Source organism: Spermophilus citellus (assembly GCF_964194105.1).
Source record: "Spermophilus citellus genome assembly, chromosome: 10".
NCBI classification, from domain to species: domain Eukaryota; kingdom Metazoa; phylum Chordata; class Mammalia; order Rodentia; family Sciuridae; genus Spermophilus; species Spermophilus citellus.
The window spans coordinates 67613646-67639890 of NC_138197.1; the positions used below are offsets into that span (position 1 = coordinate 67613646).

Consider the following 26245-nt stretch of genomic DNA (forward strand, 5'->3'; position numbering starts at 1 on the left):
CCTGGTGTGGAGAGCTCTCTATTGAACACAGAGTCCTGCCTCTGCCCGGCTCTCCCACCCACTCCCAGGGCCTCACTGTCCCCCGTTCCTCAGCCTTGGGCCCCAGCGCAGATCCACTCCGAGGTCCTCCTTAGCCACCGGTCATCACAGGGGACAGGTGCCTCCATGCTGCCCGCTCCAGGGCCTCGAGTGACTCCACGGAGAGCCCTGCCCAGCTGTGGCTGGCCTGCAGGCCTCTTGGCCCAGGCTTGCTCTGGCTTTCCCCGCAGGAAGTGCCTGCTCCAGCCTCAGCCCCTCCTCATGGCTCCAGCTCCCGGGAGAGGCGGGAGAGTTCACGCTGGTTGTCGATGACCTTCAGCTGCTGGACATAAGCCCAGGTGCTGGCTGGACTCCGGGTGCTCAGGGACTGCTCCGAGCCTGGTAGGGGGAGAGCTGTCAGAGAGGTACCACTGCCACTTCACCCTGACCCCCTCCACGGAGCTTTCCTGCTTCACTACCACCTGCCAGAGCTTGTCACCAGTGCCCAGGACTGCCACCCCTGCACACCCCCCCTCAGATTTGGAGGACAAACTAAGACTACAGCTAAAAGTACAGTCTGAAAAAAATAGATTAAAGATTTCATACAGCATAATACCTCTTTACTAAGTTCAATGATATCTAAAACTAAAAAATATTTTGTCATTTTATATACACACACACACATATTCATATTTGATTTCAAAGGTGTGTGTATGAGAGAGAGAGAAAGCTATTCTGAAAAACAATGAATGACTCAAAATTCAGGATACAGGTTACCTTGATTGGGGAGAGGCAAGAGGATGGGGTATGTAAGTCATCGTTGATGATCTCATACTTGACTTGGGCCCAGAGGTACTCAACATATTATCAGAGTAAATGCATACATAAGACAAGGGGCAAGGATGGCACTGTTGTATGGATCATGAGTTATGATTGACCCCACTTAATGCAACTAGGGTCCAATCAAACAGAAGCAGGCTGGAGTCAAGGGCTTGGGTCCAGCTCCATCACGCCCACTCTGTCCTTCAGCAAGCTGTTTCAATGCTCCAGCTGTTTCCTCATGTTTAAGTGGGGACAACAGCATCGCCTGTCTTGCGGATGTTGTATAGAGGTCCCCATATCAGGAATACAAGGGCTTGGCTCTGTCCTGGCACATGGCCAGTGCCCAGAGAATGTCCGCCATGCTAACTATGGTGAGCATTCACCCCTGCCCCACGCTTACATGTGGAAATCCTCGATGCCTGGCTGTCCTCGTGAAAGTGGGACACTCGGCTTCTGAGTGGTGAGAGAGGCACTGGGTGGGGTGAGAGGTAGGAGTCAGGGAGATGGGCCATGCCAGAGCCTTACAGGGACACGAGGTGGGGAGGGATCCCGCCCAGGGGAACCAGGCCTCTCACCTGTGCTGTGGCTTCGGCAGTGGTGCAGCATCCTCACGGCTCTGGCCATCATTCGCTGTGGGCAACACAAGGGCACGAGGTCAGGCCTGCAGGATGGCAGCCCGTCTTGCCCATGGGGAAGCTGGGAATCTGAGCTCCCTTTGAACTGGGTGTCCTTGGGACTAGTGGGTGGTAAGAGATGGGGTCTTGGCTGCTTCACTCTGGTACACCAGAGAAGGGACCGGGCAGAGGATGCAAGACAGCTCAGGAAGGGCGTAGAGAGAGGGGCCTGGAAAGGGCTCTTGTATGTTTGAGGCTGATCCCCAGCAGCCCCCAATGGAGAGCAGGCCCCCAGTGGGCTGTGGAGTAAGGCAGGGGCTACTTAACAGGCATTCATATTTCTATTATTAATAACAAGTCTCAGGCACCTCCCATGCTGCCCCTTCCTGGACCATCATCATACACCCCAATCACGCCAGTGGCAGATGCCCACTCTGCCTGAACTCACCATCTTCTCAAAGTTGATGAGATTCTCCACTAGTGTATGGTTTCCCTCGTGGATGAAGGTCATGTCTGCAAAGGGATGGTTTTGCTTCTGGGTTCCCAGACTCCATTCCCCTCCTGTAGCCCAGGAAAGGGGAAGGGATAATAACAGGGAACCTGGCCTGTTCCACCCACATGGGCCTCGGCTTCTAGCTCCTCTCCAATCTGCAGCTATTCCCAGGTTCCAGGGCCTCAGATCATGGCCCTCCAGCATCACCCGATTTGCCTTTCCGTCTTAACTCTTCTGCCTGAGAGCTCCTAACCCATGCTCCCTGGGGCATCAACACAAGAGTGCTGGAAGGTCCCTGACGACTGACTCAGGCATGAGGACTGGCCCCCTTACCTTTGAGGAGAAGGGGCATGAAGGGGATGACGGGAGGGGAGAGCTTGGTGAGGGCCAGTCGATACACTCGGTGGTTCCACGAGGGGTCCTGATGCGGGGGAAGCCATAGAGAGAGTCCTGCACACCACAAGCCACCACAACCCCCAACAACAAAACATCCCACCCCACCCAGAAGGGGCAGAACTCCCATCCACATGGCCACAGCAAGAGGCTCCATGTGCAGCTTCTCCTTGGACCCAGATGCCACTGAGTGGGGCTCTGTGGCAGGCTGGAGGGGGCCCGAGGCCACTCACACTGCCAGTCTGCATGCATGTGGCTTCCCAGTCTCCCACCGGCCCCCAAGGAACTTCATGGCTATTAGTCACAGGGCCCTGAGGGTTCTGGGAAAACTCTGTGTGTCTCTCTGGTGAGTAAATTCCTCTAAACCTCTTGAGCCCCATGAGGTGAATTGTTTTCTCAAGAGCTCTAGGGCTATGCCAATAATACCTTGGCTCCATTCTTTCCTGAACACTTCAAAACCCTCAAAAATTCCAGGAGGTGGAGAGTTCAGCCTCTCAATTTATTCCTTACCCTACCCTTGGGGGTCCTGCAGGGCCCTCTGCCCAGGCCTGGCTCACAGTGGGCACTTAGCACCAGGCCTACTTCCTGGGTCCTTGAACAAAAGACCTGGAGCCCAATGTCTCCCTGACACTCCCTCGCAACTAAGACCCAGGCCACCCCATATGCCCTGTCCTGGTCTCCTATCCTACATACATTGAGTGGTATGGCAAAGCACACAAACTCTACAACAACGCTACATGCCCCATCCCTAGCCATCTCCCCAGACTCACAGACCAGGGGGAACTAGGCCCTAGGTCAGCATTAGGAACTCTGAAAGTGACTGAAGACAGGCAGAAAGGCTACTGAGAAGCCGACCAGGGTTTCTGAGGGAAGGAGCACTCACCAGCAGCCTCTCCAGGGCTGAATATAACTTCCGGACTTTGTGGGGCAGTCGCTGTGGAGGAGAAGTGGGTGAGCTGCCACCCATGGGATGGGACTCCAAAAGTGAGATCCCCACCCCCAACCAGGACTCCCAGGATAGGAAGGAGGCCTGACCTCAGGCCAGGGATCCTCCAGGGGTACCTACCTCCCAGGTGTGGGCCAGGCGACTGATGGCTGAGTTGCTAAGGCCAAACATGATGGCAAAGAAGGAATTGAGATTCTTTTGCTCCTTGAGGCTGTGAACAGAAGACCCAGAGACCTTCAGGGCAATCAGCCACACCCACAAGGCCCCCAAACAACAGCCAGGCCTGGGCCCAGGACCAAGCAGGCCAGCACTGCCTCTGCAGTGGGGTGGGAGGCAGAGCCTTTGGGGGACCCAGGAATAGAAGGGATGACAGATTCGGCAACACAGTGAGCAGAAAGGGGGCATTTAAGAAACGGGGGCCTCAGGGCTCCGACCACACACCCAACAGACACTCACTGAGCCGCCAGCTTGATAAACTTCCTGAGCAGCTGGGCTCTCAGGCTGGGCACAGGACAGAGACAGAGCTCCGTAGCCACCCAGTACTGCAGCTCATTGAAGCGGCGCATGAAGCGCTCCAGGTTGGCAGTGGTGACATCCCGCAGATGCTGGGGGCCCAGTACATAGTGGATCAGCTCTACCTGGATGGGACAGAGAAGAGGTTCAGCATATGCCAGGCCGGGCACCCCGCCACAACCTCTCCTCCCTGCAGCTCTGCCTCCTGCACCTGGTGGATACTGTTGAAGAGGTTCCAATCGTGGTCTGTCAGCTGGCCTGCCAGGTCCTTGGCGCTCACTGACTCCAGCCCCTCAGCAGAGCCCACAGTGGGTCCCAGCTGCTCTGGGTGTGGGGTCTGCAGGTAGGAGAGTGCTCAGGGGGTGCCTGAGGAATCCAGGGAGAGGGGTGGGGTGGGGAGAGAGGGCTTGGGGCAAAGACTCTGTGGCTTTGTTCAGAAAGACTGTGGGATAGGCTGGGGGACCGCAGGAAGTGGAGAGGGCTCTTTAGGATGTAGCAGCTACAGAATGGGGCTCCCCAAGAAGGAGTCTTTCTGTCATTTTCACCAATGCTGCAGCCCCTCTCTGTGGAGTTCCTGTTCCCAAGGGGTGCCCTGATTACAGCAGGTCCTCTTTCTCCTCGGGAGCTGCTCCCACTCAGCACTATCATCCCCCCAATATTTAAAATCTCCCCATCAGCTGAAGCCCCCTCCTTCCTCTTCCTGCTGAAGACCTACCAGCAACCAGAGCTAGACCTCTCCTTCTTTTCCCTAAGGCCCTCCCACAGAACCCACCCCTTCCACCCCCAAAACAGAGTTCCTCCCTAGGCTCTGGCTCCCTGCCTGGTCCCTACCAGCTCATGCACTTCCTGTGGGTCGACAACAAAGAGCCGCTCGTTGAGCCCCAGGGATGTGGCCACCCCACGGGCATCTGGCTGCAGGCCAACGGCATCTGCAAAGACAGCAGAGGCTGCACTGAGTGGGGGCAGGGAGGGAGGCCCCGCAGAAGCCTGCTGGGGAGCTTCCTTCTCCCCACAATGGCTAAAGCAGGGCATGTCGTTAATGCACAGGTGCACGTGCCTTCTCTCCACACCACCCCTGGCAGAACGCCCAAGGAGGCAACAAAGAGACTCGTCCAGACAGGCTGACCTTGGGCAAGGTTTCAACTTCCCTGGGCCTCAGTTTACTCCTCTGTAAAATGGAGACAATAAGACTTGCCAAGTCAGATGAGTTGACTTATGTAAATATGGCTGTAAGTAGGTAATACAGATAAAAATCCCGCTGAAAATTGGAAAATGTCATATATGTCTTGGCGCTGACTTTTTAAATTACATTTATTTATTTATCTATTTATTTATTTATATGTAGTGCTAAGGATTGAACTCAGTGCCCCACACATGCTAGGCAAGCACTCCGCCGCTGAGCTACACTACTGGCCCTTGGCCTTGATCTTATCAGCTCCTTGTGGACTGGGACTGTATTTTTAGTCATGTGTGAGTCTTCAGTCCCTAGACCACCAAAGTAAAGAAGACTTTGTGTGCAAGGAAAACATTAGCTCTTCTTATATTTATTGTTCTCATTTGTTTTACATTTCTTTTTGTGTATAGCTTTATAATTACATAATATTGATGAGATGATAAGTACATATAATTTATAAACAAATGTATACTCAATGGGAGATTGGTAATAAAATGTTGGTTACTGACATGGGCGTCAATCAGTGGTCTAAAATGTGCCTGGCACATAGTAGGGTCTCAATAAATGTGGACTTTGGGAAATTGCAACTCACCAGGTGGCCACCAGAGGGCAGTGCTTCCCAGAGCAGAGCACACAGGTGACCTCATTGGTCTTTCCTCACTTCCTAAAGGGAGAAGGCTTTTCTCATCTCCACCCCTTACCATTATTCCCTGACTGCCCCAATTCCTATTACCCTGGGCTCTAGCTGTCTGTTCTGGGATGCACCTTTCACAGAGAACAGTGTTTTTCAATGTCCCAAATTCTCCAATGGCAGGTCACGGTAATCCTCATGCCACCATAGACTAGATACGGACTTTGCCAGGCCCCCGGCTGCTTGCTCCACACACATTACCTCTAGTTTAATACCCACCACAATACCAATTGATAGGTACAATAATAGTGCCCATTTGACAGACAAGAAAATGGAGGTTCAGAGAGGTGAAGCAACTTGCCCAGTTAGCAGTTGATCTGGGATTCCAACCCAGACATGGCATCGGGCCTACACTCTTAACCATCCAGCTGATCTATCTTATCTGCCCATGGTACCTCTGACTCCATTGCTGACCCTCAAGAATATTTGCTGAATGTCTAAATGAACGAGGACTACCTAAGTCCAAAGGCCAGCTACCTTCTCACTGTATGAGCTTGGGAGAAACCACTGAGTTCCCTTGACCTTCAGTTTCCCTGTCTAAATAGAGGATAAGGACCTATGTCACAGGCTTGTAATTAGGAGTAAATGAATAAATACATGAGAATGAGAACACTAGCAGCCATGTGGTGCTGACAGTATGCCACAGACCATCCTGAACACTTTATAGATGAGCTCCTTGGATCCTCACAGCTCCTCTAGGAGGCAAGAACTCTTATTATCCCCATTTACAGATGATGAGATTGATCACAGAGAGTTTAAGTGCCCTGCTCCAGGACACGCCGCTAGTGAGCTGAAGGTCTAGTATCAGTCTCAGGCAGCGGGCTCCAGAGTTCCTGCTCCTGAGCATTCCGTGCAAAGCAGAGAAGAGGGGAAAGAGATGAGATGAACCTCTGGAAATGCTGCCGTCACTAACCCTGACGGCGATGGTAAGATGATGATGATCTTAATTCAGAAAATCTGGACATAGATCTGAGGGGGACCCTCCCTTGAGGTCCCTCCAGAGACAACTCACCACCTGCAGAATTGACCTTCACCAGCACCTGCCCCTTGGTCCAGCCGTCCTTCTGGACCAATGCTGCCATCACCTCTCTCACAGAGGCTGTCACAGGTAGCTGCAGGGTCAGCACGGAATGGTCCGGGCGGCAAATGTCATAGGGGACTGGAGAGGAGGATGGGGCTGAGCTGTGGGAGGGGTCGCCTCATCCCCCCCCCCCCAGGAGGGAGAAGGCAGCAATTGCCTGGGTGGGAGGGACCCCAGGGGTGGGGAAGGGCGAGTGAGGGAGAACACGGTGGGTAAGCTGAGTGCAGCCAGGTGTGGAGTCCAGGAGGCGGATGTGCCAGGCAGCCTGGAACCCCCTCAACCCAGGCACCCTGAGGTCGAGGAGAAGGGAGGCAGAGACACTGGGGGCAGATGTCAGGCTCAGATCACCAACCTTTGTCCCCAGCTCGAATGGCACAGTTGCTACTGGGGAGCGGCTCTTCCTGGCTAGGGAGCCAAGCAGGCATATTCCGAGCCTGGAAGGAACAGAAAGTCAGGCTTAGAGGACTCTAGGAAAGAGTAGTGGGGAGGGGACAGCGAAGGGTGTCACTGGGAGCAGGAATGACAACACACACCACCAAAGGGGTCTGCTTGTCACATTAACCTGAGCCCAGATAAGGCACTGGGGCTCCAGAGAAGAGACAAAACAGGTCTCAGGGTGGACATGTGTGTGCCTTACACACTGTAAGTTCTTCCCTCTCTGGCAAACAGGTCAGACTGGGCTGGGGCTGGGGCTCAGTGGTGGAGTGCTTGCCTAGCATGTGTAAGGCCCTGAGTTCGATCCTCAGCACCACATAAAAAATTAAATAAAGTTATCGTGTTCATCTACAACTAAAAATATTTTTTAAATGTAACTCTAGAGCTTTTCCAAGATGGAAAGACCTCAGCAATTGACCCTACTTTCTCTTCCTTTCCCTTCTTCAGCTGCCATCTGCCATGAACTAGGCATTGTTCTAAGTATTCTTAACAGTACTTTAACAAAAGCATTATTCTCATTTTGGATGAGACAATTGAGGCTCAGAGGGGTTAAGTAACATGTCCAAGGCCACACAGCTGCTACAGTGGCAGAGTTGGAATCCTGACTTGCCCCTTCCTCCCTCTGTGCTCTCGTCCCCCTATCTCTGCATCACCTCCCCTGTCAAGCCCTATGGCAGGCCCACCGTGGGCTGCTACTACTATGGAACTTCTGCTGATGGAGCTTCCCTGACATGGGTTCCTTTTCCCACCCCTGACTGCTTTTCCCAACTCTGGCACTAACTCTTCCTCCTCCCAGCTCCAAGGTTCAGATTTCTGTCCACTGCTCTTCCCTAGGCTTCCTCTCAGCCCCTGACGCTTGCTGCATATGGATGACACAACACACTGCCACCAGGGCTGGACTCTCCTGGGCCCTGGTCTGGAAACCTCCCACACTGCTCCACAACCATGATCCGTTGCCCCAACCTCACCCCCCCCCATGGCATCCCCTCGCCTGCCTTCCAGACCACGGCCCCCTGGCCACGCTCCTGGGTCCCAGGCTGCTCCCCAGCCATGAGACCAAGCTGACTCCAGCTCCAGCTGCCCAGGCCTCACTCTGGCCCACCACGATGGCCCAGCTCTTCTCCTCCCAGCTCACCTCTTGGGTCCCTCCATCCCTCCTACTCCAATCTGCCTGACCAGGGCAAGCTTAAGCTCCTAACTGGCTTAGATGACCATCACTTCTGCTGGGAAAGCCCAGGTTATTCAGCTGACCTATTCAAATCACGAAGTAGATCTTGTCAATCCTGGCTCGGACCCCTCTGTCATCTGCACTGATCCTAGGACAAAGACCACGCCCTGTACCGTGGCCCAGGGAGTCCCTCAGGCTCCGGCTTCTGCTTCTCCAGCCTCCCCTGCTGTCCCCGCTCTGCCTCCCTCCTCCAGGGCCACCTTGGGTCCTCTTTCTCCTCAACCCTCAGCCTCTGCAGCTCTCAGCTTCAAGGGTCACTTCTCCAAGGACCCTTTCTCTAATCCTGGACACTCATTCAGCTCTTCCCCATCTCTGCTTTCCGAGACTTCAGTCTTTGTCTTTATACATCATGATGTTGTTTCTCGGTTCTGCCCTCACCCGACTGTGAGCCCCCGGGGCCAACACCACATCAATGGCAGCTAGTACAGTGCCTGGTGCTGGGAGTGTGAGGCAGTTCCTAAATGTCAGCCAGGAGTCGGGCAGAGCATGAACACAGAGGAAGCAGAGGCAGAGATCCCCATCATGAGGCTGACGTTCCCCTGGGATGTGATAAGTTAACCGGCCACAGGTAAGTAACAAAGTGATTGGACAAGGTAGTGTGCCTCAAAGAAAATCATACAGGACACCTTTCAGGGCACAGGAAAGGGAAGGAGTGCTCCGGGCAGGGAAATGGGAGGGGCCCTCTCGGTGAACTCAACGTTTTTGGCTGAGATTTGAAAGAGAAGGATCCATTTAGGTCAAGAGTCAAAGAACGTTCCAGGCAGGGGAGTATACAAAGGCCCTGAGGTGAGACCAAGGGAAGAGGAGGCAAGCCAACAGGCATGGTGGTGCACGCCTGTAATCCCAGTGACTCAGAAGGCTGAGGCAGGAGGATCACAAGTTTGAGACTAGCCTCAGCAATTGAGTGAGGCCCTAAGTAACTTAGTAAGACTCTGTCTCAAAATTAAAAATATATATATATATATATTTTTTTTTTTAAAGGGCTGGGGATAGAACTCAGAGGTAAAGTGTGACTGGGTTCAATCCCCGGTAACCCCCCCCCAAAAAAAAAAAGAGAAGGAGGCAGAAGAAGCCTGAAGGAAGCAGGTGGGTGGGACAGATGAGATGGGGCAGGTGAGGCCAGGCAACTTTTCCAGCCCTTTTCCCACTACTCTTCAGCAACACCTCAGCTCCAGTCACATTGTATGCCCCTCTGCTCCCCCATCCACAGTGAGAATGACATTGACCATCTCTTCTTCCTGGGGAGGGAGTGTCACCTTCCTCTGGGCTCCCGTAGCCCTGGGTACCAGGAACCTTAGGGCCTCAGGGGCGAACTCAGCCATCACATGGCATCTCCCGGCTCAACCACGAGCATGAATAATCTCTCAAAGGAAAAAAAAAAAAAAAAGCCCCTCAGAGCCCAGCGTGATGGCACATGCCTGTAATTCCAGTGGCTCGGGAGGCTGAGGCAGGAGGAACATGAGTTCAAAGCCAGCCTCAGCAACTTAGAGAGGCCCTACGCATCTCAGAGAGACTCTGTCTCCAAATAAAAAAAAATAAAAAAGGACTGGGGATGTGGCTCAGTGGTTAAGGGTCTCTGGGTTCAATCCCCAGTACCCTAAAAAAAAAGACCCTCAGAGTGGTAGGGGGGTGCCTCCTTATAACTCAGTGTCTCCCCAACAGGGCCCAGCTTGGGTGCCACACACAGCAAGGGCCTCGGGAATGTCCATCACAGACTCAAGGGCTTGTCTGTGGGTGGGGAACCCTCCCACATGGGCCCCTCCAGGTGAGGGAGCTAGATGGGCAGAGGGAAGAAGGGGGAGCCCTGCTGAGACTGGACAGGTACCTTCATCATAGGAGAAGCGTTCCCACAACCATTTTCCAACCTGTGGAGAGAAAGAGAGAAGGAAGGTGAGAGAGAGGCAAGGCATTCCTGGGGACAGGGAGCCTTGCAGAGTCAGAAGCAGACTGTCCCAGGCTCTGGACTCCACCCCTCCCCCACCAGCAGCTCAGGGGGAAATGCGTCTCTATGAGTAGCCCAGAGTGGGTCAAAATGGACTTGACAATCATGAAATTCATATGGAAAAACAAAAGACCCAGAATAGCAAAAGCAATTCTAAGCAGGAAGTGTGAATCAGGCAGTATAGCGATACCAGATTTCAAACTGTACTACAGAGCAATAGTAACAAAAACAGCATGGTACTGGTACCAATACAGGCGGGTGGACCAATGGTATAGAATAGAGGGCACAGAGACCAATCCACAAAATTACAACTATCTTATATTCGATAAAGGGGCTAAAAGCATGCAATGGAGGAAGGATAGCATCTTCAACAAATGGTGCTGGGAAAACTGGAAATCCATATGCAACAAAATGAAACTTAATCTCTTTCTCTCGCCATGCACAAAAGTTAACTCAAAATGGATCAAGGAGCTTGATATCAAATCAGAGACTCTGCGTCTGATAGAAGAAAAAGTTGGCTCTGATCTACATATTGTGGGGTCGGGCTCCAAATTCCTTAATAGGACACCCATAGCACAAGAGTTAAAAACAAGAATCAACAAATGGGACTTACTCAAACTTAAAAGTTTTTTTTCTCAGCAAGAGAAACAATAAGAGAGGTAAATAGGGAGCCTACATCATGGGAGCAAATCTTTACTCCTCACACTTCAGATATAGCCCTAATATCCAGAGTGTACAAAGAACTCAAAAAATTAAGCAATAAGAAAACAAATAACCCAATCAACAAATGGGCCAAGGACCTGAACAGACACTTCTCAGAGGAGGACATACAATCAATCAACAAGTACATGAAAAAATGCTCACCATCTCTAGCAGTCAGAGAAATGCAAATCAAAACCAACCTAAGATACCATCTCACTCCAGTAAGATTGGCAGCCATTATGAAGTCAAACAACAACAAGTGCTGGCGAGGATGTGGGGAAAAGGGTACACTTGTACATTGCTGGTGGGAATGCAAATTGGTGCGGACAATTTGGAAAGCAGTATGGAGATTCCTGGGAAAGCTGGGAATGGAACCACCATTTGACCCAGCTATTGCCCTTCTCAGACTATTCCCTGAAGACCTTAAAAGAGCGTACTATAGGGATATGCTACATCAATGTTCATAGCAGCACAATTCACAATAGCTAGACTGTGGAACCAACTTAGATGCCCTTCAATAGATGATTGGATTAAAAATATGGCATTTATACACAATGGAGTATTACTCAGCACTAAAAAATGACAAAATCATGGAATTTGCAGGGAAATGGATGGCATTAGAGCAGATTATGCTAAGTAAAGCTAGCCAATCCCTAAAAAACAAATGCCAAATGTCTTCTTTGATATAAGGAGAGCAACTAAAAACAGAGCAGGGAGGAAGAGCATGAGAAAAAGATTAACATTAAACAGGGATGAGAGGTGGGAGGGAAAGGGAGAGAAGGGAAATTGCATGGAAATGGAAGGAGACCCTCATTGTTATACAAAATTACATATAAGAGGATGTGAGGGGAAAGGGGAAAAAAATCAAGGGAAAGAAATGAATTACAGTAGATGGGGTAGAGAGAGAAGATGGGAGGGGAGGGGAGGGGGGATAGTAGGGGATAGGAAAGGGCAGCAGAATACAACATACACTAGCATGGCAATATGTAAAAACGTGGATGTGTAACCGATGTGATTCTGCAACCTGTATACGGGGTAAAAATGGGAGTTCATAACCCACTTGAATCAAATGTATGAAATATGATATGTCAAGAGCTTTGTAATGTTGTGAACAACCAATAAAAAAAAAAAAGAAAGAAAGAAAGCAGCAACAGGAAGTCTAAAAAAGGGGGGGGGCTTAAAATCGGAACCCTGGATTCTGTGACTTTTTCAGGCCAGTCGGGAAAGGAGGAGGAAAACTAGAGGGAGACTCAGGCCCAGGGCTCCAGATGGAGCCCTGTTTCAAGTGAGCTCTCACCCACCCACCAACCCTAGCCATCCATGGGAACATCTGGGAAATTTACCAGGTGGGGCTGGTGAGGCCAGGCACTGAGGGGTAATAAATGTGTACTGAATGGAGGAAGTGAGAACTACAGGTGCACGCTGGGCAGAAGGAGCAAATGAAGAATTGCATGTCGCTTGAGAACGGATGGTGAGCTGCTGAACAGCAGAGTGACTGACAAGAACAACTAATTGAAGCTGGGCGCAGTGGCCTGTAATCCTAGCAGCTCAGGAGGCTGAGACAGGAGGATGGCAAGTTCAAAGCCAGCCTAGCCTCAGCCATGGAGAAGCACTTAGCAACTCAGTGAGACCCTGTCTCAAAATAAAATACAAAATAGGGGTGGGGATGTGGCTCAGTGGTTGAGTGCCCCTGAGTTCAATCCCTGCTACCAAATAAATAAATAAATAAAAATGAAAAAGGGTTGGGGATGTGGCTCAGTGGTTGAGTGCCCCTGAGTTCAATCCCTGCTACCAAATAAATAAATAAATAAAAATGAAAAAGGGTTGGGGATGTGGCTCAGTGGTTGAGTACCACTAGGTTCGATCTCCAGTATAAAAAAAAAAAAAAAAAAAGAACAAGTAATTGAAGTTAGTGGTGCTGCCTGGACTTCAAAATCCAGGTGCTCGTCCAGAGTGTTCACTCCCAGTTCCCATTGCAATGCCAGGTATGAACAGGACAAAGTAAATTAAGTCAAAGGGCACCTGTGGTGTCGCCGCCTCTCTGGCCACTGCTCCCTCAGCAGGTTGCTAAGTCGGGCGTCCCTGCTCACCAGGTCTGAGAGTTTCTGTAAAGAATCAAGATTCCCTAAGATGGCTGTAGCTGTGCCAACCCTGAGCAGCTTGGCCAGTCCTTGCCTCATCCCAGGTACCTGGAGGAAGCTGGTGGCCACAGGGTCTGTGTGGAGCATGGGGCCATAGAGGGCCACCCACTGGCTGACTAGACGCAGAATCTGCTGCCTCTTATTGCAGATGTAAGTGCTGCGCTCCTGCTCACTGCCTCCCGCAGGCTCTGCGGGCTCCACGTGGAAGGTGGGCACCAGTCAAGGGAACCAGAACTGGCAGGCAGGACTACCCACCACACCTGAGGCAAAGGAGCGGCAGGATGCCCAGGGTCCACCCACAAGCTGGGCCTGGCGTGAGGCTGGTGCTGGGGGTTCACCACAGCCAAGCTGATGGGGAGCTCATCCCTCAGCTCCACGCACCATCCCACCCTCGACACACATCACCCTGGGGCTGGAAGGATATTGGTGCAGGAGGGCAGCGCAGAGCTGGGCACTGGGCATGAAGACGCTGTGGGTCAGGAGGAAGTCACTGAGGAATGTCTCTGTTGGACAGGTAGGGGGACACGAGGAGCTTCAGAGGCCAAGTCCACCGATCACAGGTGTTGGCACAGCTGGAGCCTCCCTTCCCCAAGTTCCAGCACTGGCAAGGTACCAGCAATGCCCAGCCCCTGAGACAGCACTCTCCGCCCAAGCCAAGAGCGTGGGGAAGAGGACTTCCTGCCGACTGGCTGTGTGGACCGATCCTGCTCCCAGTCAGGTCGGAGGCTAGGTGCCTGGCCCTCTCCCAGGCTGCGCTGACCACCCCGTGAGTCAGAGAATAGGCAGGGTGTCTCCTGCCCTACCTGTTGGGTCATGAGCACTGGAATCCGGCCGCATGGCTTCTAAGAGAAGTTCTAGGATCTTCTCTGGGGTGCCAGACATCACTGTGTACCTAGCAGAAACGGCTCATCTAGAGTGCTTTGATGCCACTCCTCTCCATTCCCACACCCAGGACAGACCTCAGTAATGAATCATATGACTCTTCTTAATTTTCCAACCCTGTCCCACCTTGGGATGCGGGTGGGGCTGATTCTGGGGCTACAACCTAGTCCCTTGATACTTCCCCACTCCCAGGGGCAGGAGGGCAGGGATATGACACAGGTAAAGGGGAGAAGTGTGGAGAGGGCACCACAGTGCTTCTGTTACCGGTTCCTGCCAGGGGTCGGGGGGCGAGAAGGGCCAGTGCCCTGAGAGGTTCTCTCCAACACCAACACTACTTTGCCGTGTTCTTCCAGTCTCATGGTCTTTGCTTCCACATCCTGGAAATAACACAACCAGAGCTCCTCTCTGGACCCCCACCTCCACCTCCTCCCTCCAGACCCCGAGCCCAGGAAGTTCCCACAAGGCCCCTCAGCTGCCCAGCCCCCAGCCTGAACCCCCTCCTCCACCCCTTTCCTCTGTGGGCCCTGCTTCTCATGGCACTGCCTTCCCTGGCACCCTAGTCTCCCACCTGGGCACCCACCACTCCTCTGGCCTCCCACATCAAGCCTGAGGTCTCGCCAAGCCCCTCAGCAGGCCCTGGGCATTCACCTTCTCACACACACCCGAGGTCCCCACTCCCAGTCACATATCCCAGCATCTCCTTGTAGGCTCTCTCTGGTCCCTACCCTTTGCCCCATACCACCTCCCTAGGCCTCTGTCCCCTGCTTTCCCCACCCCCCCATATTGGCACCTTGACAATGCGGTTGAAATCCTGCTTGTCCACACGTAGAAAGTGACAGTTATCTTCTCTCAGGATGATGGTGGCCGCCCGGGGTGCATCATTTACCAGAGCCAACTGTCCAAAGTCATCTCCCTCATGCAGTGTGGTCACCAGCCCCTGTAGCCAGGTCTCAGTCACGGCCCACCCCACTCCCAGCCCTTGGGACAGACCCAGAAAGGAGACATGGGGAATCAGCAGCCTTGGGACTTGCAAAGGCATTGCCCAAAGGACAGGGACCTAGGAATAGTCACAACCAGGATGCTGAGGTGGTCAGGAGGGAGGACTCACCTTGCCATGGGTCACCACGTTGACAGACCCCTTCCAGATAATGTACCATGAGGTGCCTTTGTCCCCCTGGCTGAACACTGACAGAGGCACAAATCAGACACAGCCTCTTCTGTCACCCACCACTCCTCCATGGCTCCTGCCCCCGTCCAGGTCCCGGTACCCAGCCTGACTTACACACAGTGCCTGCCTTGCTATGTGGTTCAAAGAGAAGAACTGCTGCTAATTCCCGCTTCACCTATGAGTAGGGAGAAGAGGCTCAGTGGGGGCAAGCTCAGGTGGAGGGTCAGGCTCAGGGAGAGGTGAGTACTGGGTGACAAATGTGGCCAGGCCTCCACTCATCCCTGGGATACAGCAGGAGATACAGCAAGGAGAAGAAATGACCAAGAGAGACGAGAGTATATTCAGACTGAAGGCTGGGACCAGAAATTAGACCGAAAACCAAGCCACAGACAGAAGAGAGCAGGCTGTCTCCTGGCCAAGCAGTGGAAGTCACAGAAGAGGAGATTCTGGGGAAAGGGCTGGCCCAGCGGGACAGACTCAGGGAGGTGGACTGACCGAGTTGGAGAGGTGGGCCACGGCCTTGATGTGCAGGAGCTCCTCGAAGATAAGTTCTAACTCCTCATCTGTGCGCTGACCTGGGCTGCGGGCACAGGAGTGACAGGAACACAGGCTGAACTGTGGCCCAGGGCCAAGAAGGGAAGCCACCCCACCCAGGCAGCTTGCTTGCAGGGCCAGATGGCACCTCCGTCATGATCGTTATCAATAACGGGCTAACCTTTGCGGAGTGTGCCCCAGGTGCCAGACGCTGTGCTAAGCACCTTACACGCGTAATTTCATTCTGTCCTCATTACAGCCCTGTGACGTGAATACTGTTATCCTCTCTTGACAGAAGAGGAAGCTGGCATCGAGAGGCCTGAGGCCACTTAGCTAGTAGCTGGTCAAGCTGGAATTTGAACCCCAACCTGCCTGCAGATATCCAAGCCCACCCTCCCTCAGCCATGACTGCATCTCAGAGTGGGACGGGTCCTCCAGAGATCCTCTGGCATTGAGAGAGAAAGAAATAAGGTAAGGGGGGGGGGGGGGTGTCTCAAGATCAAACAGCAAATTCATGGCAGAATGTGGGTCAGAGCTCAGGTCTTCTGGGTTCCTTCCCTCAGAGATGAACCTGAGAGCCTTTGGGGTCTGAATGCAGTGTGGGTCCTGGCATTGGGGGGTGTAGGGCTCCCGACTTACGGCTTTCGAAGTGCTACAGTGAGCAGGGCATCGGGCCCCCGCTGGGAGAGCAGCGCCATTGCCTCCACCAACTCCTCCTCCATCTCATGAGCTCCTGTGGGCTCTGGCTCTGGCCCAGGGAACCGGTAAAACTGGGCATCTCGGTCCTGGAAGGTCCAGTCGTGTTTCACTGGGGAGCGGAGGCCCAAGCATGGGGAAGGAGAAGAAATTGAGGCCATGTAGGTATGAGGTCCACACGTTGATGCCAGCCTCCTCTGTAATCCCCACTGGTGCCTGATCCCCAGGTCTGCCCTGTCCCCTTTCACCAGCCCTAGACGCCCTGTCCTAGGCTCAAGCTCACCATGGCAGAGGGCACCTTCATCTAGCAGCACCTGGCAGATGCCCACAGCCTGGCTCCGAGAGTGGACCCCAAGCCCCAGGGCCAAGACCCAGTCCACCAGCTCCCGACCAGAACAGCACTGCCTGTGGGAAGTGGAAGGAGACCAGAAAATCAGATGGAAGGCCCGGTGGGCGGGGGCTCTCCATCCAGACAGGCACCATTGGAGGCCCAAGCCTAGTGCTTCTCCCAGAAGCAGGGGTAGGAATAAAGTAGGAAAGGAGAGAAAACCGCAGGCAGGCAGGGCCTCCACTCACCGGTAGAGCCTGAGATGATACTTTCGGTCACGGATGAGGGTCGGGCAGGTGGCCAGGAGATGTCGGTGCAGGTGCTTTCCAGCCCTGAGCACCCGCTCCGTGGAAGCCTTGGAGGGAGGAAGGGCATGACAGCCTCAGGCCCTGAACCCCTCAGCTGGTGGCCCTCTTCCAGTTCCGCCCCTCCCCCACTCATACCTGCTCCAGGCTCACACTGAAATCCAGGGACTCCTCGCTGTTGGTGAGCGGCGTCTGAGGGCAGTGGGGAGAGTCTGTGGGTCAGTGCAAGACTTTCAAACAGCTCTGGAGCCCCTCACTGCTCCCCTAGCTCCCGCCCTTGCCCAGTCCCCAGCCCCAGATGCATTCAGTTAGCCCTCATGCAACAATTAAACATTTGCTGCACACCTTGTGCACCAGGAATCACCTCTTCCCACACTGCCACCCCTATCACTAGACCCTTTTCTTTCTTGCACACCCAAGCACTGTGATCCTACTGATGAGACCCCAAGATCTCCATTCTGAGCTGGGTGTGGTGGTGCACACCTATAATCCCAGCAGCTCAGGAGGCTGAGGCAAGAAGAAAACAAGTTCAAGACCAGTCTCAGCAACTTAGCTAGGCCCTTAGCAGCTTAGTGAGACCCTGTCTCAACAAAACAAAACAAAACAAAACAAAACAAACGATGCTATATAGGGGAAGGAGCAATAGAGCTGGAAGAGCATAAGGATGTGATATAAGAAGACATGAGACTGGACGGGACAGGAGCAGCTCAGGGGACCTAGGAACAAATTTTTAGCTGTAGCTGCAGGCTGATCCCAAGCCCTGGTTCTTTGCCCAACCACAGGATAGTGGGCAGGTTTTATGCTTTCTGTGGGCTTTGGTTCAGCATAGTCATTAAAAACAGAAACCCCCAAGCCAAACTGTTGGATTCAAATTCCTACTCCTCCATTCACAGGTGGTGTGATCTTGAACAAGTGATTTACCCTCTCCCTGCCTCAGTTTCCTTATGTGTAAAGTCTATAAAGCACAAATATTACCAGTGTATAAGCCTTTGGAAGGACTACATGAGTTAATACATATTGAATGTTGAAGCCATTGTCTGGTATGTAGTTGTGTATACATGTTAGCTATTATTATTCATCTGTGAAGCACAGGGTGGGGCTGCTTGCTCGAAGGCTTCTGCAAGATGCTGCGAGTCCATAACCCTGTAAAAGCGAGTATAGCCTTGGCAGTACTCAGGACTACTCAGAAAGATGGGGCTTATTGCAGACGCACTGGTTAACAAGGTTTCCCTGTCCTTGGTATCAGTTGAGCTCCCCAGACTCTAGATCCTGGATACCCTGGGATATCAGTCATGAAAGCCCCTCACAACCCTTCTTTTCCAGTCACCTGAGAACGGGAGTTTGTAAACAGCTCTGGACAGGATGCTCTGCCCTCTATGAGCCCTCCCAAAGGCAGAGCACTTCACAGTTTACAAAATATATCCACCTCCTTGATGTCATTAGATCCTAGGTAACATAGGATCCGGGGTGAAATAGCCATAGCAGATATTATCTGTCCTGTGTGACTTACAGGGAAACAAATGTCTTGAGGTAAAATGCCCTGTGTAACTGCCATGCAGGCTCAGGACCGCCAGCCAGCTATGGATAAACTGAGTTCTACCCACAGTGCTCACATTCTTGGTCTCACTCCACCCACCACAGTGCCTGTTTCCTCTTCCCCACTCCCCCTTCCTCTCAGCAGCAACACCTCTCCTGCTTTCCCACCTGCACTCTGGGCCCTGGGAAAGACCTGGTCGGGGAGCTAGGACCTAAGCCCTCTCTCCTGAACTGGCAGGTCCCTTGTCGCAGGCATCTTGCCACTGTGCCCAGGCAGAGGCCTGAGGTCTGGCATGCTTGGGTGCCTGGCCCAAAGCTGGGCGGAAGTCACTAGGTGTCCCAAGGGTATCCCTGCCCGGGTCATGGGGCCCAGTCCAGTGCCAGACACAGAGCCCTGGAGACTTAATGACAGGAAATGAGGAGGAGGAGGAGCCAGGAAAGGAGGAAGGGCAGGAATGCTACCCGGCCAGACCCCTGTGTCGGAACAAACAGTGCCTAAGTGCTGATGACTTCTTGTTGTTCATGTCAAAATGCCCAGGTCGTCCCAGTCCCTGCCCCAGCTCCCTTTGGTGCCCACAACCCAGGTTTCAGCACTGGTTCCTTCCTGGTATTATTCTGACCTAGGAGGGCACATTGCAGGGGGGCATGCTCCAGGCCACGTGAGCAGGCTGGTCTTTCCTGTCCTACCCCAGGGGATGAGCACAATGGTCAGAAAATGCCCCTCTATGCCCACATGCAGGGGCTCAGGACAGGATCTTAAGGCCTCTCTGTCATTTCACCAAGGAAAGCAGAAGCCCAGAGAGCTGAAGTAACTTACCAGAGGCACACAAGCACTTAGGAACAGAAGATTCTACTGATTGACTGCTCCCAATGCTGACCCTAGAAGTAGGTATTTGTATCCTATTTCACTGCTAGAAAAAAGGAGGCTCAGAGGTTGCATAACCTGCCCTCCAGTTGGTAATCACACTTGGCTCCAAAGTTCTCAGCACTGGGCCCCCCTGTCTCCTGTGACGCCTACCCCCAGCTTCCCCTGCTGTGTGGATACAGAGATAGCAGAAGTATTCTGCCCTCAGGAATGTTCCATGGGTAGGTAAGTTTGGAAAACATTGTGTTAAACAAAATTACACAGCCTTGTTATGAGCTCCTCTATGCCCCGGAATGTTCATGTGCATGGGAACCTCAGGGATGGGGCGAGGAGAGGCAGTGAGTGTCAAGTGTGTGTGCTCCTGAACCAGACATCTGAGTTCAAATTCTCGCTCTTGCATTATTATCTGATTGTGTGACCTTGTGCTGATTATTTAAACTCTCAGTGTTCCAGTTTCCTCATCTGTAAAATGGATTTGATAATAACAATACCCATCCCCTAAGGTAATTATGAGATCAAATGAGTTAATGATGTCAAGCATGCAGAGCAGTGCCAGGCACACAGTAACTGCTTAGTAAATGTTAAGTACAGTAACCTGACCAATAATTTCATGATGGGCACCTATTACCTGGACACAGTGCAAAAACAAAAAAAAAAACAAAAACAAACAAAAATACAGTTCTATGGCTGGCCCTGCACCTGATCGGATCACCCTGAGTGTCAGTTTAGTGGTTCTCCATTGGAAAGAAGTGTGGGTCAAGGTCCTTGCCCTCCTCCTCCTCTCGGTCCTGAACAAGAAGGATTCATGGTGGAAGAGGAGGTGCTAGGTCCCCTGGCACTAACACAGTCGCCTACCCCACCCTCCCTCCCTGTCACTGAGTGTCAGAGCAGGGCTGGAGGGACAGGCACAAAGCCAGACAGCATGGGGACCTGTCAAACCAGTTCCCTTGGGCCATGGCTAAGGTTCCAGGCCAGGCTGTGCACAGTGGCCAGGGAAAGAGTGCATGGGGCGGGGATGCCATGGAGGTCAGTGCTGGACTCAGCAACTGGAGAAAAGTACTTCGGGGTAGTATGAGCATGGAATCCACAGCTGAACTGCCAGAATACAGTGCCCAGCTCTGCCACTTAGCAGCTATGCAACCCTCCCCTGTCACTCAACCTCTCTGGGCCTCCATTTTCACATCTATAAAATGGGGACAATGACATTAGGACCCATTCCACAGGGCTGTTGTGAGCATCATTTGATATAATAAAGGTAAGGCTCGTAGTACCTAGGACATAAATACTATGTTACTATAAGCTACCACCATTATTTGCACAGGTTGGATGAAGTATGTTTTCTGTCTGAGACAAGAGGGCCACCTCCCCCCACGCAGTCACTCCTGGGCTTCCCTGAGCCTATGGAACCCACCAGAGGTCACCCTGATCTTGCCCTGCCCCCAGATATCAGATGAGATCTCATTTCTCCCTTATGATTTCCAAAGAAGATGTTCTTCATCCCATTCTAGTGTCACCTTTGCCATAGTTGGTAAGTTCTTTCTGTATATAACCTCAAGTCCTCTTGTTGTTTTCATTTCTACTTGTCCTGGTTTAGAGACAGAAACAGCTGTCTTCAGACCTCTTCTTTGAGAGGTTGATGGGTTTTCCCCTGGGCTTTGTGAGAGGTAGGCATGTTCCAAATAATTCCCAGCCTTGTCCTGAAGCTGTAGTCTTAACCTCCTTCAACCAGTGTGTGCACACTCCCTGTGGGTACTTGTCCCCTCATGGGAGCCCTCCATGAGCCAAAGGCATCATCGAGAGGTGCAGCTTTACAGGCACCCAGAGCCCCTTAAACCTGGGCACAATGGACTGAAACCAGCTCATCCCCTTTCCCTAGGGATGGGCATCAGGAGAGGGGCCTCTAACAATTTAAGCTCCCTCCAGTTACCAACTCCCACTACCCCCCACACCCACCTGGCATGGGAGAGGCCTTGATTCTGTGCCTTTGACCCCATTTACACTCCAGCAACCCTTACCCCCACCCTTCCGGCTTCCCCAGCAGGCCAGCCCTTCAATTCTGGGGCCTCAGGAGACAGTGTGGCGGCCTCCTCTGCTCCCTCCCAGACTTTGGATCCCAGGAGATCCTCCAGTGATCTCATTGTCCTGGTACCTGACCTTCCCCCTCCCATCTCCTACCTTGCCTCTACAAGCTGGGAAGGGGACAGGAAATACACAAGTAATTATAGCCTGAGAGGGAAGGAGGGAGGGAGGGTTCCAGCCCACTGGCTCCAAGCAGTAGCTACTGCTGTGACCGAGAGCCAAGGGGTAGGGGAGCAGGACCGATGGCCCCAGAGGCACCTATCAGGAAGTTCAGGGACAGAGGAGCTGAGGGAGAACTGGGATGGACACTCTCTCAATTCTGATTGCAAAGAGGACCCCCTCATCTTGAAAGGCCTTGGTTTTCTCAACTCAGCCTCATGTTTTGGTAAATAGAAATGGCACTTAGGCAAGGTAGGAGGAGGGAGAAGATGGTGGCGGTTCTACATGAAGAGCCTTGCTGATAAGAGATGAGCTCTCCCGGGTTTGTCACCCACTCCTGCCTCCCCTAGACCCCTTTACCTGGTACCATCCTCCCTGCCATACATACAAGTGGGAACATGCAGTGGTCACACAACTGACTCTCAGGTGAAGGGACGCTATTAAGCCTGGGTGGTTGGAGAAAGCTTCCAACTGAACAGACTCTACAGTCATTATCCAGCCCCCTTTTCTCCCTAGCACCCCATTTCCCTGCTCCCGATCCCTCTTTCATTCTTTTAGCTCAAAAGACTTTTTTCCCACTGGCAAAAAGAACTTCAGGATCCTTGATTATCCATATTTCTTAGAATCCTCCTGAGTGCCCCCAAAGTCAGATGCCTGGCATTGTCCACATGATCCCAAGATCAAAAAGCTGAATCAGCCCAGTTCAATTGCTCATTAAAGGAGAATGTTGCCACGGTGACATGTCAAGAGCAGTAACCAAGCTTACTTCACCTCCCACTTGAGCCGGCCCCCATATTTCCCACCCCCACCTGGAGAGAACACACAAGCACCTACTCAATGCTTGGCACACACAGGTGACAGATATGTTACAAGCTTTTTTTCTCTTTCCCTGTGCCCCGGTGGGGGTACTTGAGCACCACAGGCACACAGATACACAGGGTGCCGCTGTGTGAGCCACCCACACACACTGCAGCCACACTTCTCCACTCTCCATCCACACCACCTGCACCACACTGCACCCCCAGAGCAAAGCTGGACCACCAGCAGCACCTGACATTACAGTACAGACTCCCTCCAATCCTGGTGACCTGGACAGGCAGAGGACACTCACCCATCGCAGCCCCTGGATGCGGCTGGGGCAACGGTGCTCAAGCAGCAGCTGGTAGGAGCAGCTTCTGGGTCGATGCATCCTCTTCAGCACCATGTTGAGCAGTGTCCCCTCTGGCACCAAGTCAGGGAGGCCCCCGACTTGCGGTGCTCCCAGAGCCAGGTTATCCTCCACAGCCGGGCCCACCTGCCAGCGGCTCTCACCTGGCAAGCCCACCTGTGAGGGGGGGAGAAAGGTGGACAGCCATAGGCAGTGGCTAGGGCAGCCGGATAGCCACACAACTGCCCCAGGCAGAAGAAACACTTCCTTAGAGTCCTCTGGACTGGTCAGGCGGAGGTGCTGCTACCCTACCAGGAGCCGGGGGAGGGACAGGAAGACCTTCACCGGAGCCTGCTGGTCTGGCGCACTTAGGGGTCTCCAGCTGGCTTACTGAGAAGACCAGGCCCTCTGGAATTCTGCCCCACCTCACTGCTCCTGCCCCTGCAGGAATCTCCACTCCTTCCAGCCCGAGGCTATAGGCTCATGGATCCCCCAGAAATGCAGCTTCGGCTCAGATCCTCCTCCCCATTTCCCTCCCCCACCAAAACTCTCCCCCCTTAAACTCCCCACGGTGTTGGCTTCCTCTCCCGCCCACTCCTGCTCCTCCTCCCTGACCCTGACCCCACCTCACCCACCTTCATGTTCCTTCTCAAGCTCACACAGCCTTGCAGCCTCTAGCCGAGATTGGGGGATCGCGAGCCAGCCCCCCACCCGGTCAGTTCCACAGGGGTACCCTGGACGGGTGCCGGGTGCCGGCGTAAGTCCCAGGGGCAGTGAACAGGGCTAGTTCCGACCGGAACCGGCTCTGAGGACAGCAAAATGCAGGACTGGGTGCAGAGGCTTGTCTTGGGTGAGTAGAGGGTAGAGGGTGTGGGGGGAGCACCCCCCCACATACCCGGGCCCAGCGACTAGGAGCCCCGAGCCTCCGCCTTCGTCCCAGACGAAGGAGCCAGCTGGCACAGGGCACTGAAGCGAGGCTGCCGCTGGCACTGGTCCGGCAGGGAGCTGTCACACCCCCTGCGCTGCCCGCCCTCTTCCCCTCCCTGGACTGGCCGAAGGGGTGGGGAGCAGCCGCTGGGCCTGACCGTAAGGGAGGGCGTAGGGGAAGGGGGCGGGCACTGGCGGGGGCGGGGTGGAGTCGGCACCCAGGGGTAAGTACAGTGGGCACCATCTGGAGCCCGGAGAAACCCTAGTGGGTAGGAAGGCTCTAGGGTGTGTGCAGGGGCAGCAGAGGCCGGGGTGTTGAGGTTGGGGCGGTGAGTGGCTGCACCGATCGCCACGTGGCCGGGAGGAGAAATGCAAACAAGGAAACCGAGGGAAGGGGGAGGGGGTGAGTCATTGCTGCCCCACCCGGGAGGGAAATCCGGGCTGGGGCCGCTTCCCGGCCGGGGGCGTCCTGCCTCCTGTTTCGATTCAGGGTCTCTAGCATCCCCGGGGAGGGACTGGGCGACTTTCCCATGGGGAATCCCGCTACTGAGCTTCACACCGTTGTGTTCCCAGACACACGCACCCGGCGCGGCGCGGGTGGGGAAACTGTGGCTGGAGAGGAAGGAGCGCGCTCCAGTTGTTCCATGGATGCGTGGTGAGGGACAGAGTTAAGGCCCCAGTGGGGAGGTTGCGTTTCTGGCAGAGCTTTGTGGAAAGTGGGTTTAAGAGAGCCACGCCCCCCACCTCCAGCTTTCTTGTGGCCGGACAGGTGGAAGCAGAGACCTAGATTCCATCCTGCCAGACCAGCTGCGGACTAAGTACAGAAGCCCTCCACCTCTCCAGGCCTCAGTTTCCCCAGCCGCACAGGTAGCCAAACGCCACCCTCTGTTGCACTCATGCTCCGGAGAGGACAGAGACTGTGACCCTGGGACAGCGACTTCCGTGGCGCCCCATAATTGTAATTGCTCAGGACCATAATAAGGGTTTAAAAGAAGGCTCACTACCCGCCCCCAGCTTTCTAGGACTTACTCCCTTTTTACCCCCTCTCAACCTCTTTCCCATTGCTGTTGAGCCTGTCGGTATTGGGGGAGATGATTATTTTCTTGAAGCAGAGAGGGGAATTTTAATTGTAATTAAAATCTCAGTTTTAATGTGCATGTATATAAGCTTTTCCTCAGGAGCTTATTAAAATGCATGTTCCAACTCCCAAATTCAAATTCAGTTTTATTGGCCTGAAATGGAAAAATCTGTGTTTTGGACAAACATATGAGGTCATCTGCAGGGTCCACACTTTAAGAAATATTGGTAGAGTTTTTAATGCCCCTCCAGGGAGTGATGGGAGTCTGAAAATATCTCACCACAGATCCAAACCCACCCAACTACCTGGAATTTGGAAAAAAAGGAAGACTAGCTTGGATACTGGCAGAAAAGGATGATAGACTGGGAACTGGGAGTCTCAGGTATGAATGGGGAAAAGAGTTGGGAAGGGAGGGGGTAAAGTAATGAAGTTTCAGGTTGCTGGTGACAAAGACCTGGGCTAGAAGTTCTTGCAGGAGTTGCCTGAGATTGACAATGGAGTCAGAAAGTGTCCTATTCCCTATTTCTGCTGCCCCTGCTTTGGGCAAGTGGAAAAGATACCAGGTAAGTGAGGCAGGACACCTACTTACCTGTAGACCTTTCAGTAGAGCCACAAAAGCCAATCATGTCCCTTACAATCTTCCCAAGTGCTTCCCCTAACACTATCCTATAAAGTAGATACTACTACCATCACCTCCTTACATATGGAAAAACTGAGGCTCAGAAATAGGTAAAAATGAAACTGTTCCAAACCCCCCACACACACACACAAACACACACAGTCCTCTCTCCTGGGAGACTTAGAAGATGGCTTGAGTTCACTGGTGGCCTGGGGCCACCATAGGGATTGAACCTCCCATTTGTGTCACTTTTCTTGCAGCAGGCAAGGCCCCCAGCCTCCTGCCAAGGCAGGTGATGGAGCAGGGCTTTACTTCTCTGCATGAGGACTGGACAATGGAGTTATTGCCCAGTAGATATTTGATTGAGGCTGAGACCTGAAGAAAAGCAAGAGACTGGGAAATATGTCTGAGGAAGACATCCAAGTCAGATGGTGAATCATCTTGGGGACCATCACGCCATGTCCTAGTGCAGCCTCCACCCTACGCTGACTGTCGTTAGATGTCTGGCAGTTGTGTTAGACAGAAAAGAATTAATAACACTAGTAACATTTGCCAGGCCCTGTACTTGATATTTTCTATGCAATCACTGATTTAATTGTCACAACCAAATGTGATAGGTATTATTGTGATCCCACTTTACAGATGGGGAAGCTGAGCCTCAAAGAGATTAAATGACTTGCCCAATGGAAGTAATGGAGCAGTGAGTGATTCTAATCAAGTGGTTTTGAG

At 53.0% G+C, this 26245-nt stretch overlaps 2 protein-coding genes across 9 annotated transcripts in view; one reads left to right on the forward strand and one right to left on the reverse strand.

Moving 5' to 3' along the window:
• Positions 1-23666, reverse strand: RAPGEF3 (Rap guanine nucleotide exchange factor 3). 6 transcript variants are annotated; one of them, XM_081309866.1, is made up of 29 exons: positions 23528-23666; positions 22857-23069; positions 17245-17298; positions 17050-17156; positions 16757-16878; positions 16417-16585; positions 15739-15823; positions 15358-15418; positions 15184-15260; positions 14866-15012; positions 14340-14452; positions 13997-14085; positions 13618-13696; positions 13242-13401; positions 13075-13157; positions 10234-10273; positions 7098-7179; positions 6677-6823; positions 5566-5637; positions 4631-4728; positions 4011-4136; positions 3743-3924; positions 3407-3497; positions 3224-3274; positions 2281-2368; positions 1903-1967; positions 1416-1470; positions 1241-1312; positions 1-417 (listed from the first exon to the last, which is right to left on the reverse strand). In XM_081309866.1, exons 1-29 carry the CDS (start codon positions 23531-23533, stop codon positions 299-301), a joined length of 2853 nt encoding a protein of 950 aa, XP_081165992.1. In that variant the 5' UTR covers positions 23534-23666; the 3' UTR covers positions 1-298. The 6 variants fall into 6 exon arrangements, with proteins under 6 accessions (XP_081165992.1, XP_081165991.1, XP_081165995.1 ...); XM_081309865.1 differs by having other exon boundaries at positions 1903-2015; XM_081309869.1 differs by lacking the exon at positions 23528-23666 and adding an exon at positions 23205-23469 and having other exon boundaries at positions 1903-2015.
• The window catches only part of SLC48A1 (solute carrier family 48 member 1), a 21544-nt gene continuing 18912 nt past the window's right edge, over positions 23614-26245 (forward strand). The window contains exons 1-3 of one of the 3 annotated variants that reach the window (XM_081309887.1): positions 23639-23742; positions 24589-24686; positions 25183-25279. The gene's annotated coding sequence lies outside the window, so the exon portion shown is untranslated. Of the gene's footprint in view, positions 23743-24146; positions 24687-25182; positions 25280-26245 lie in introns of those variants that run through there. The other 2 variants (XM_081309886.1, XM_081309888.1) reach the window with 2 other exon arrangements.

What these genes read in the sequence shown, in the direction of transcription:
- RAPGEF3 (XM_081309865.1), bottom strand. An exon ending in CACAGGAAGTGCATGAGCTG is followed by an intron (nt 4,137 to 4,630) that starts GTAGGGACCAGG and finishes TCCTACCTGCAG; the next exon opens with ACCCCACACCCAGAGCAGCT. An exon ending in CATGCCCCTTCTCCTCAAAG is followed by an intron (nt 2,016 to 2,280) that starts GTAAGGGGGCCA and finishes CCTGGGCTACAG; the next exon opens with GAGGGGAATGGAGTCTGGGA.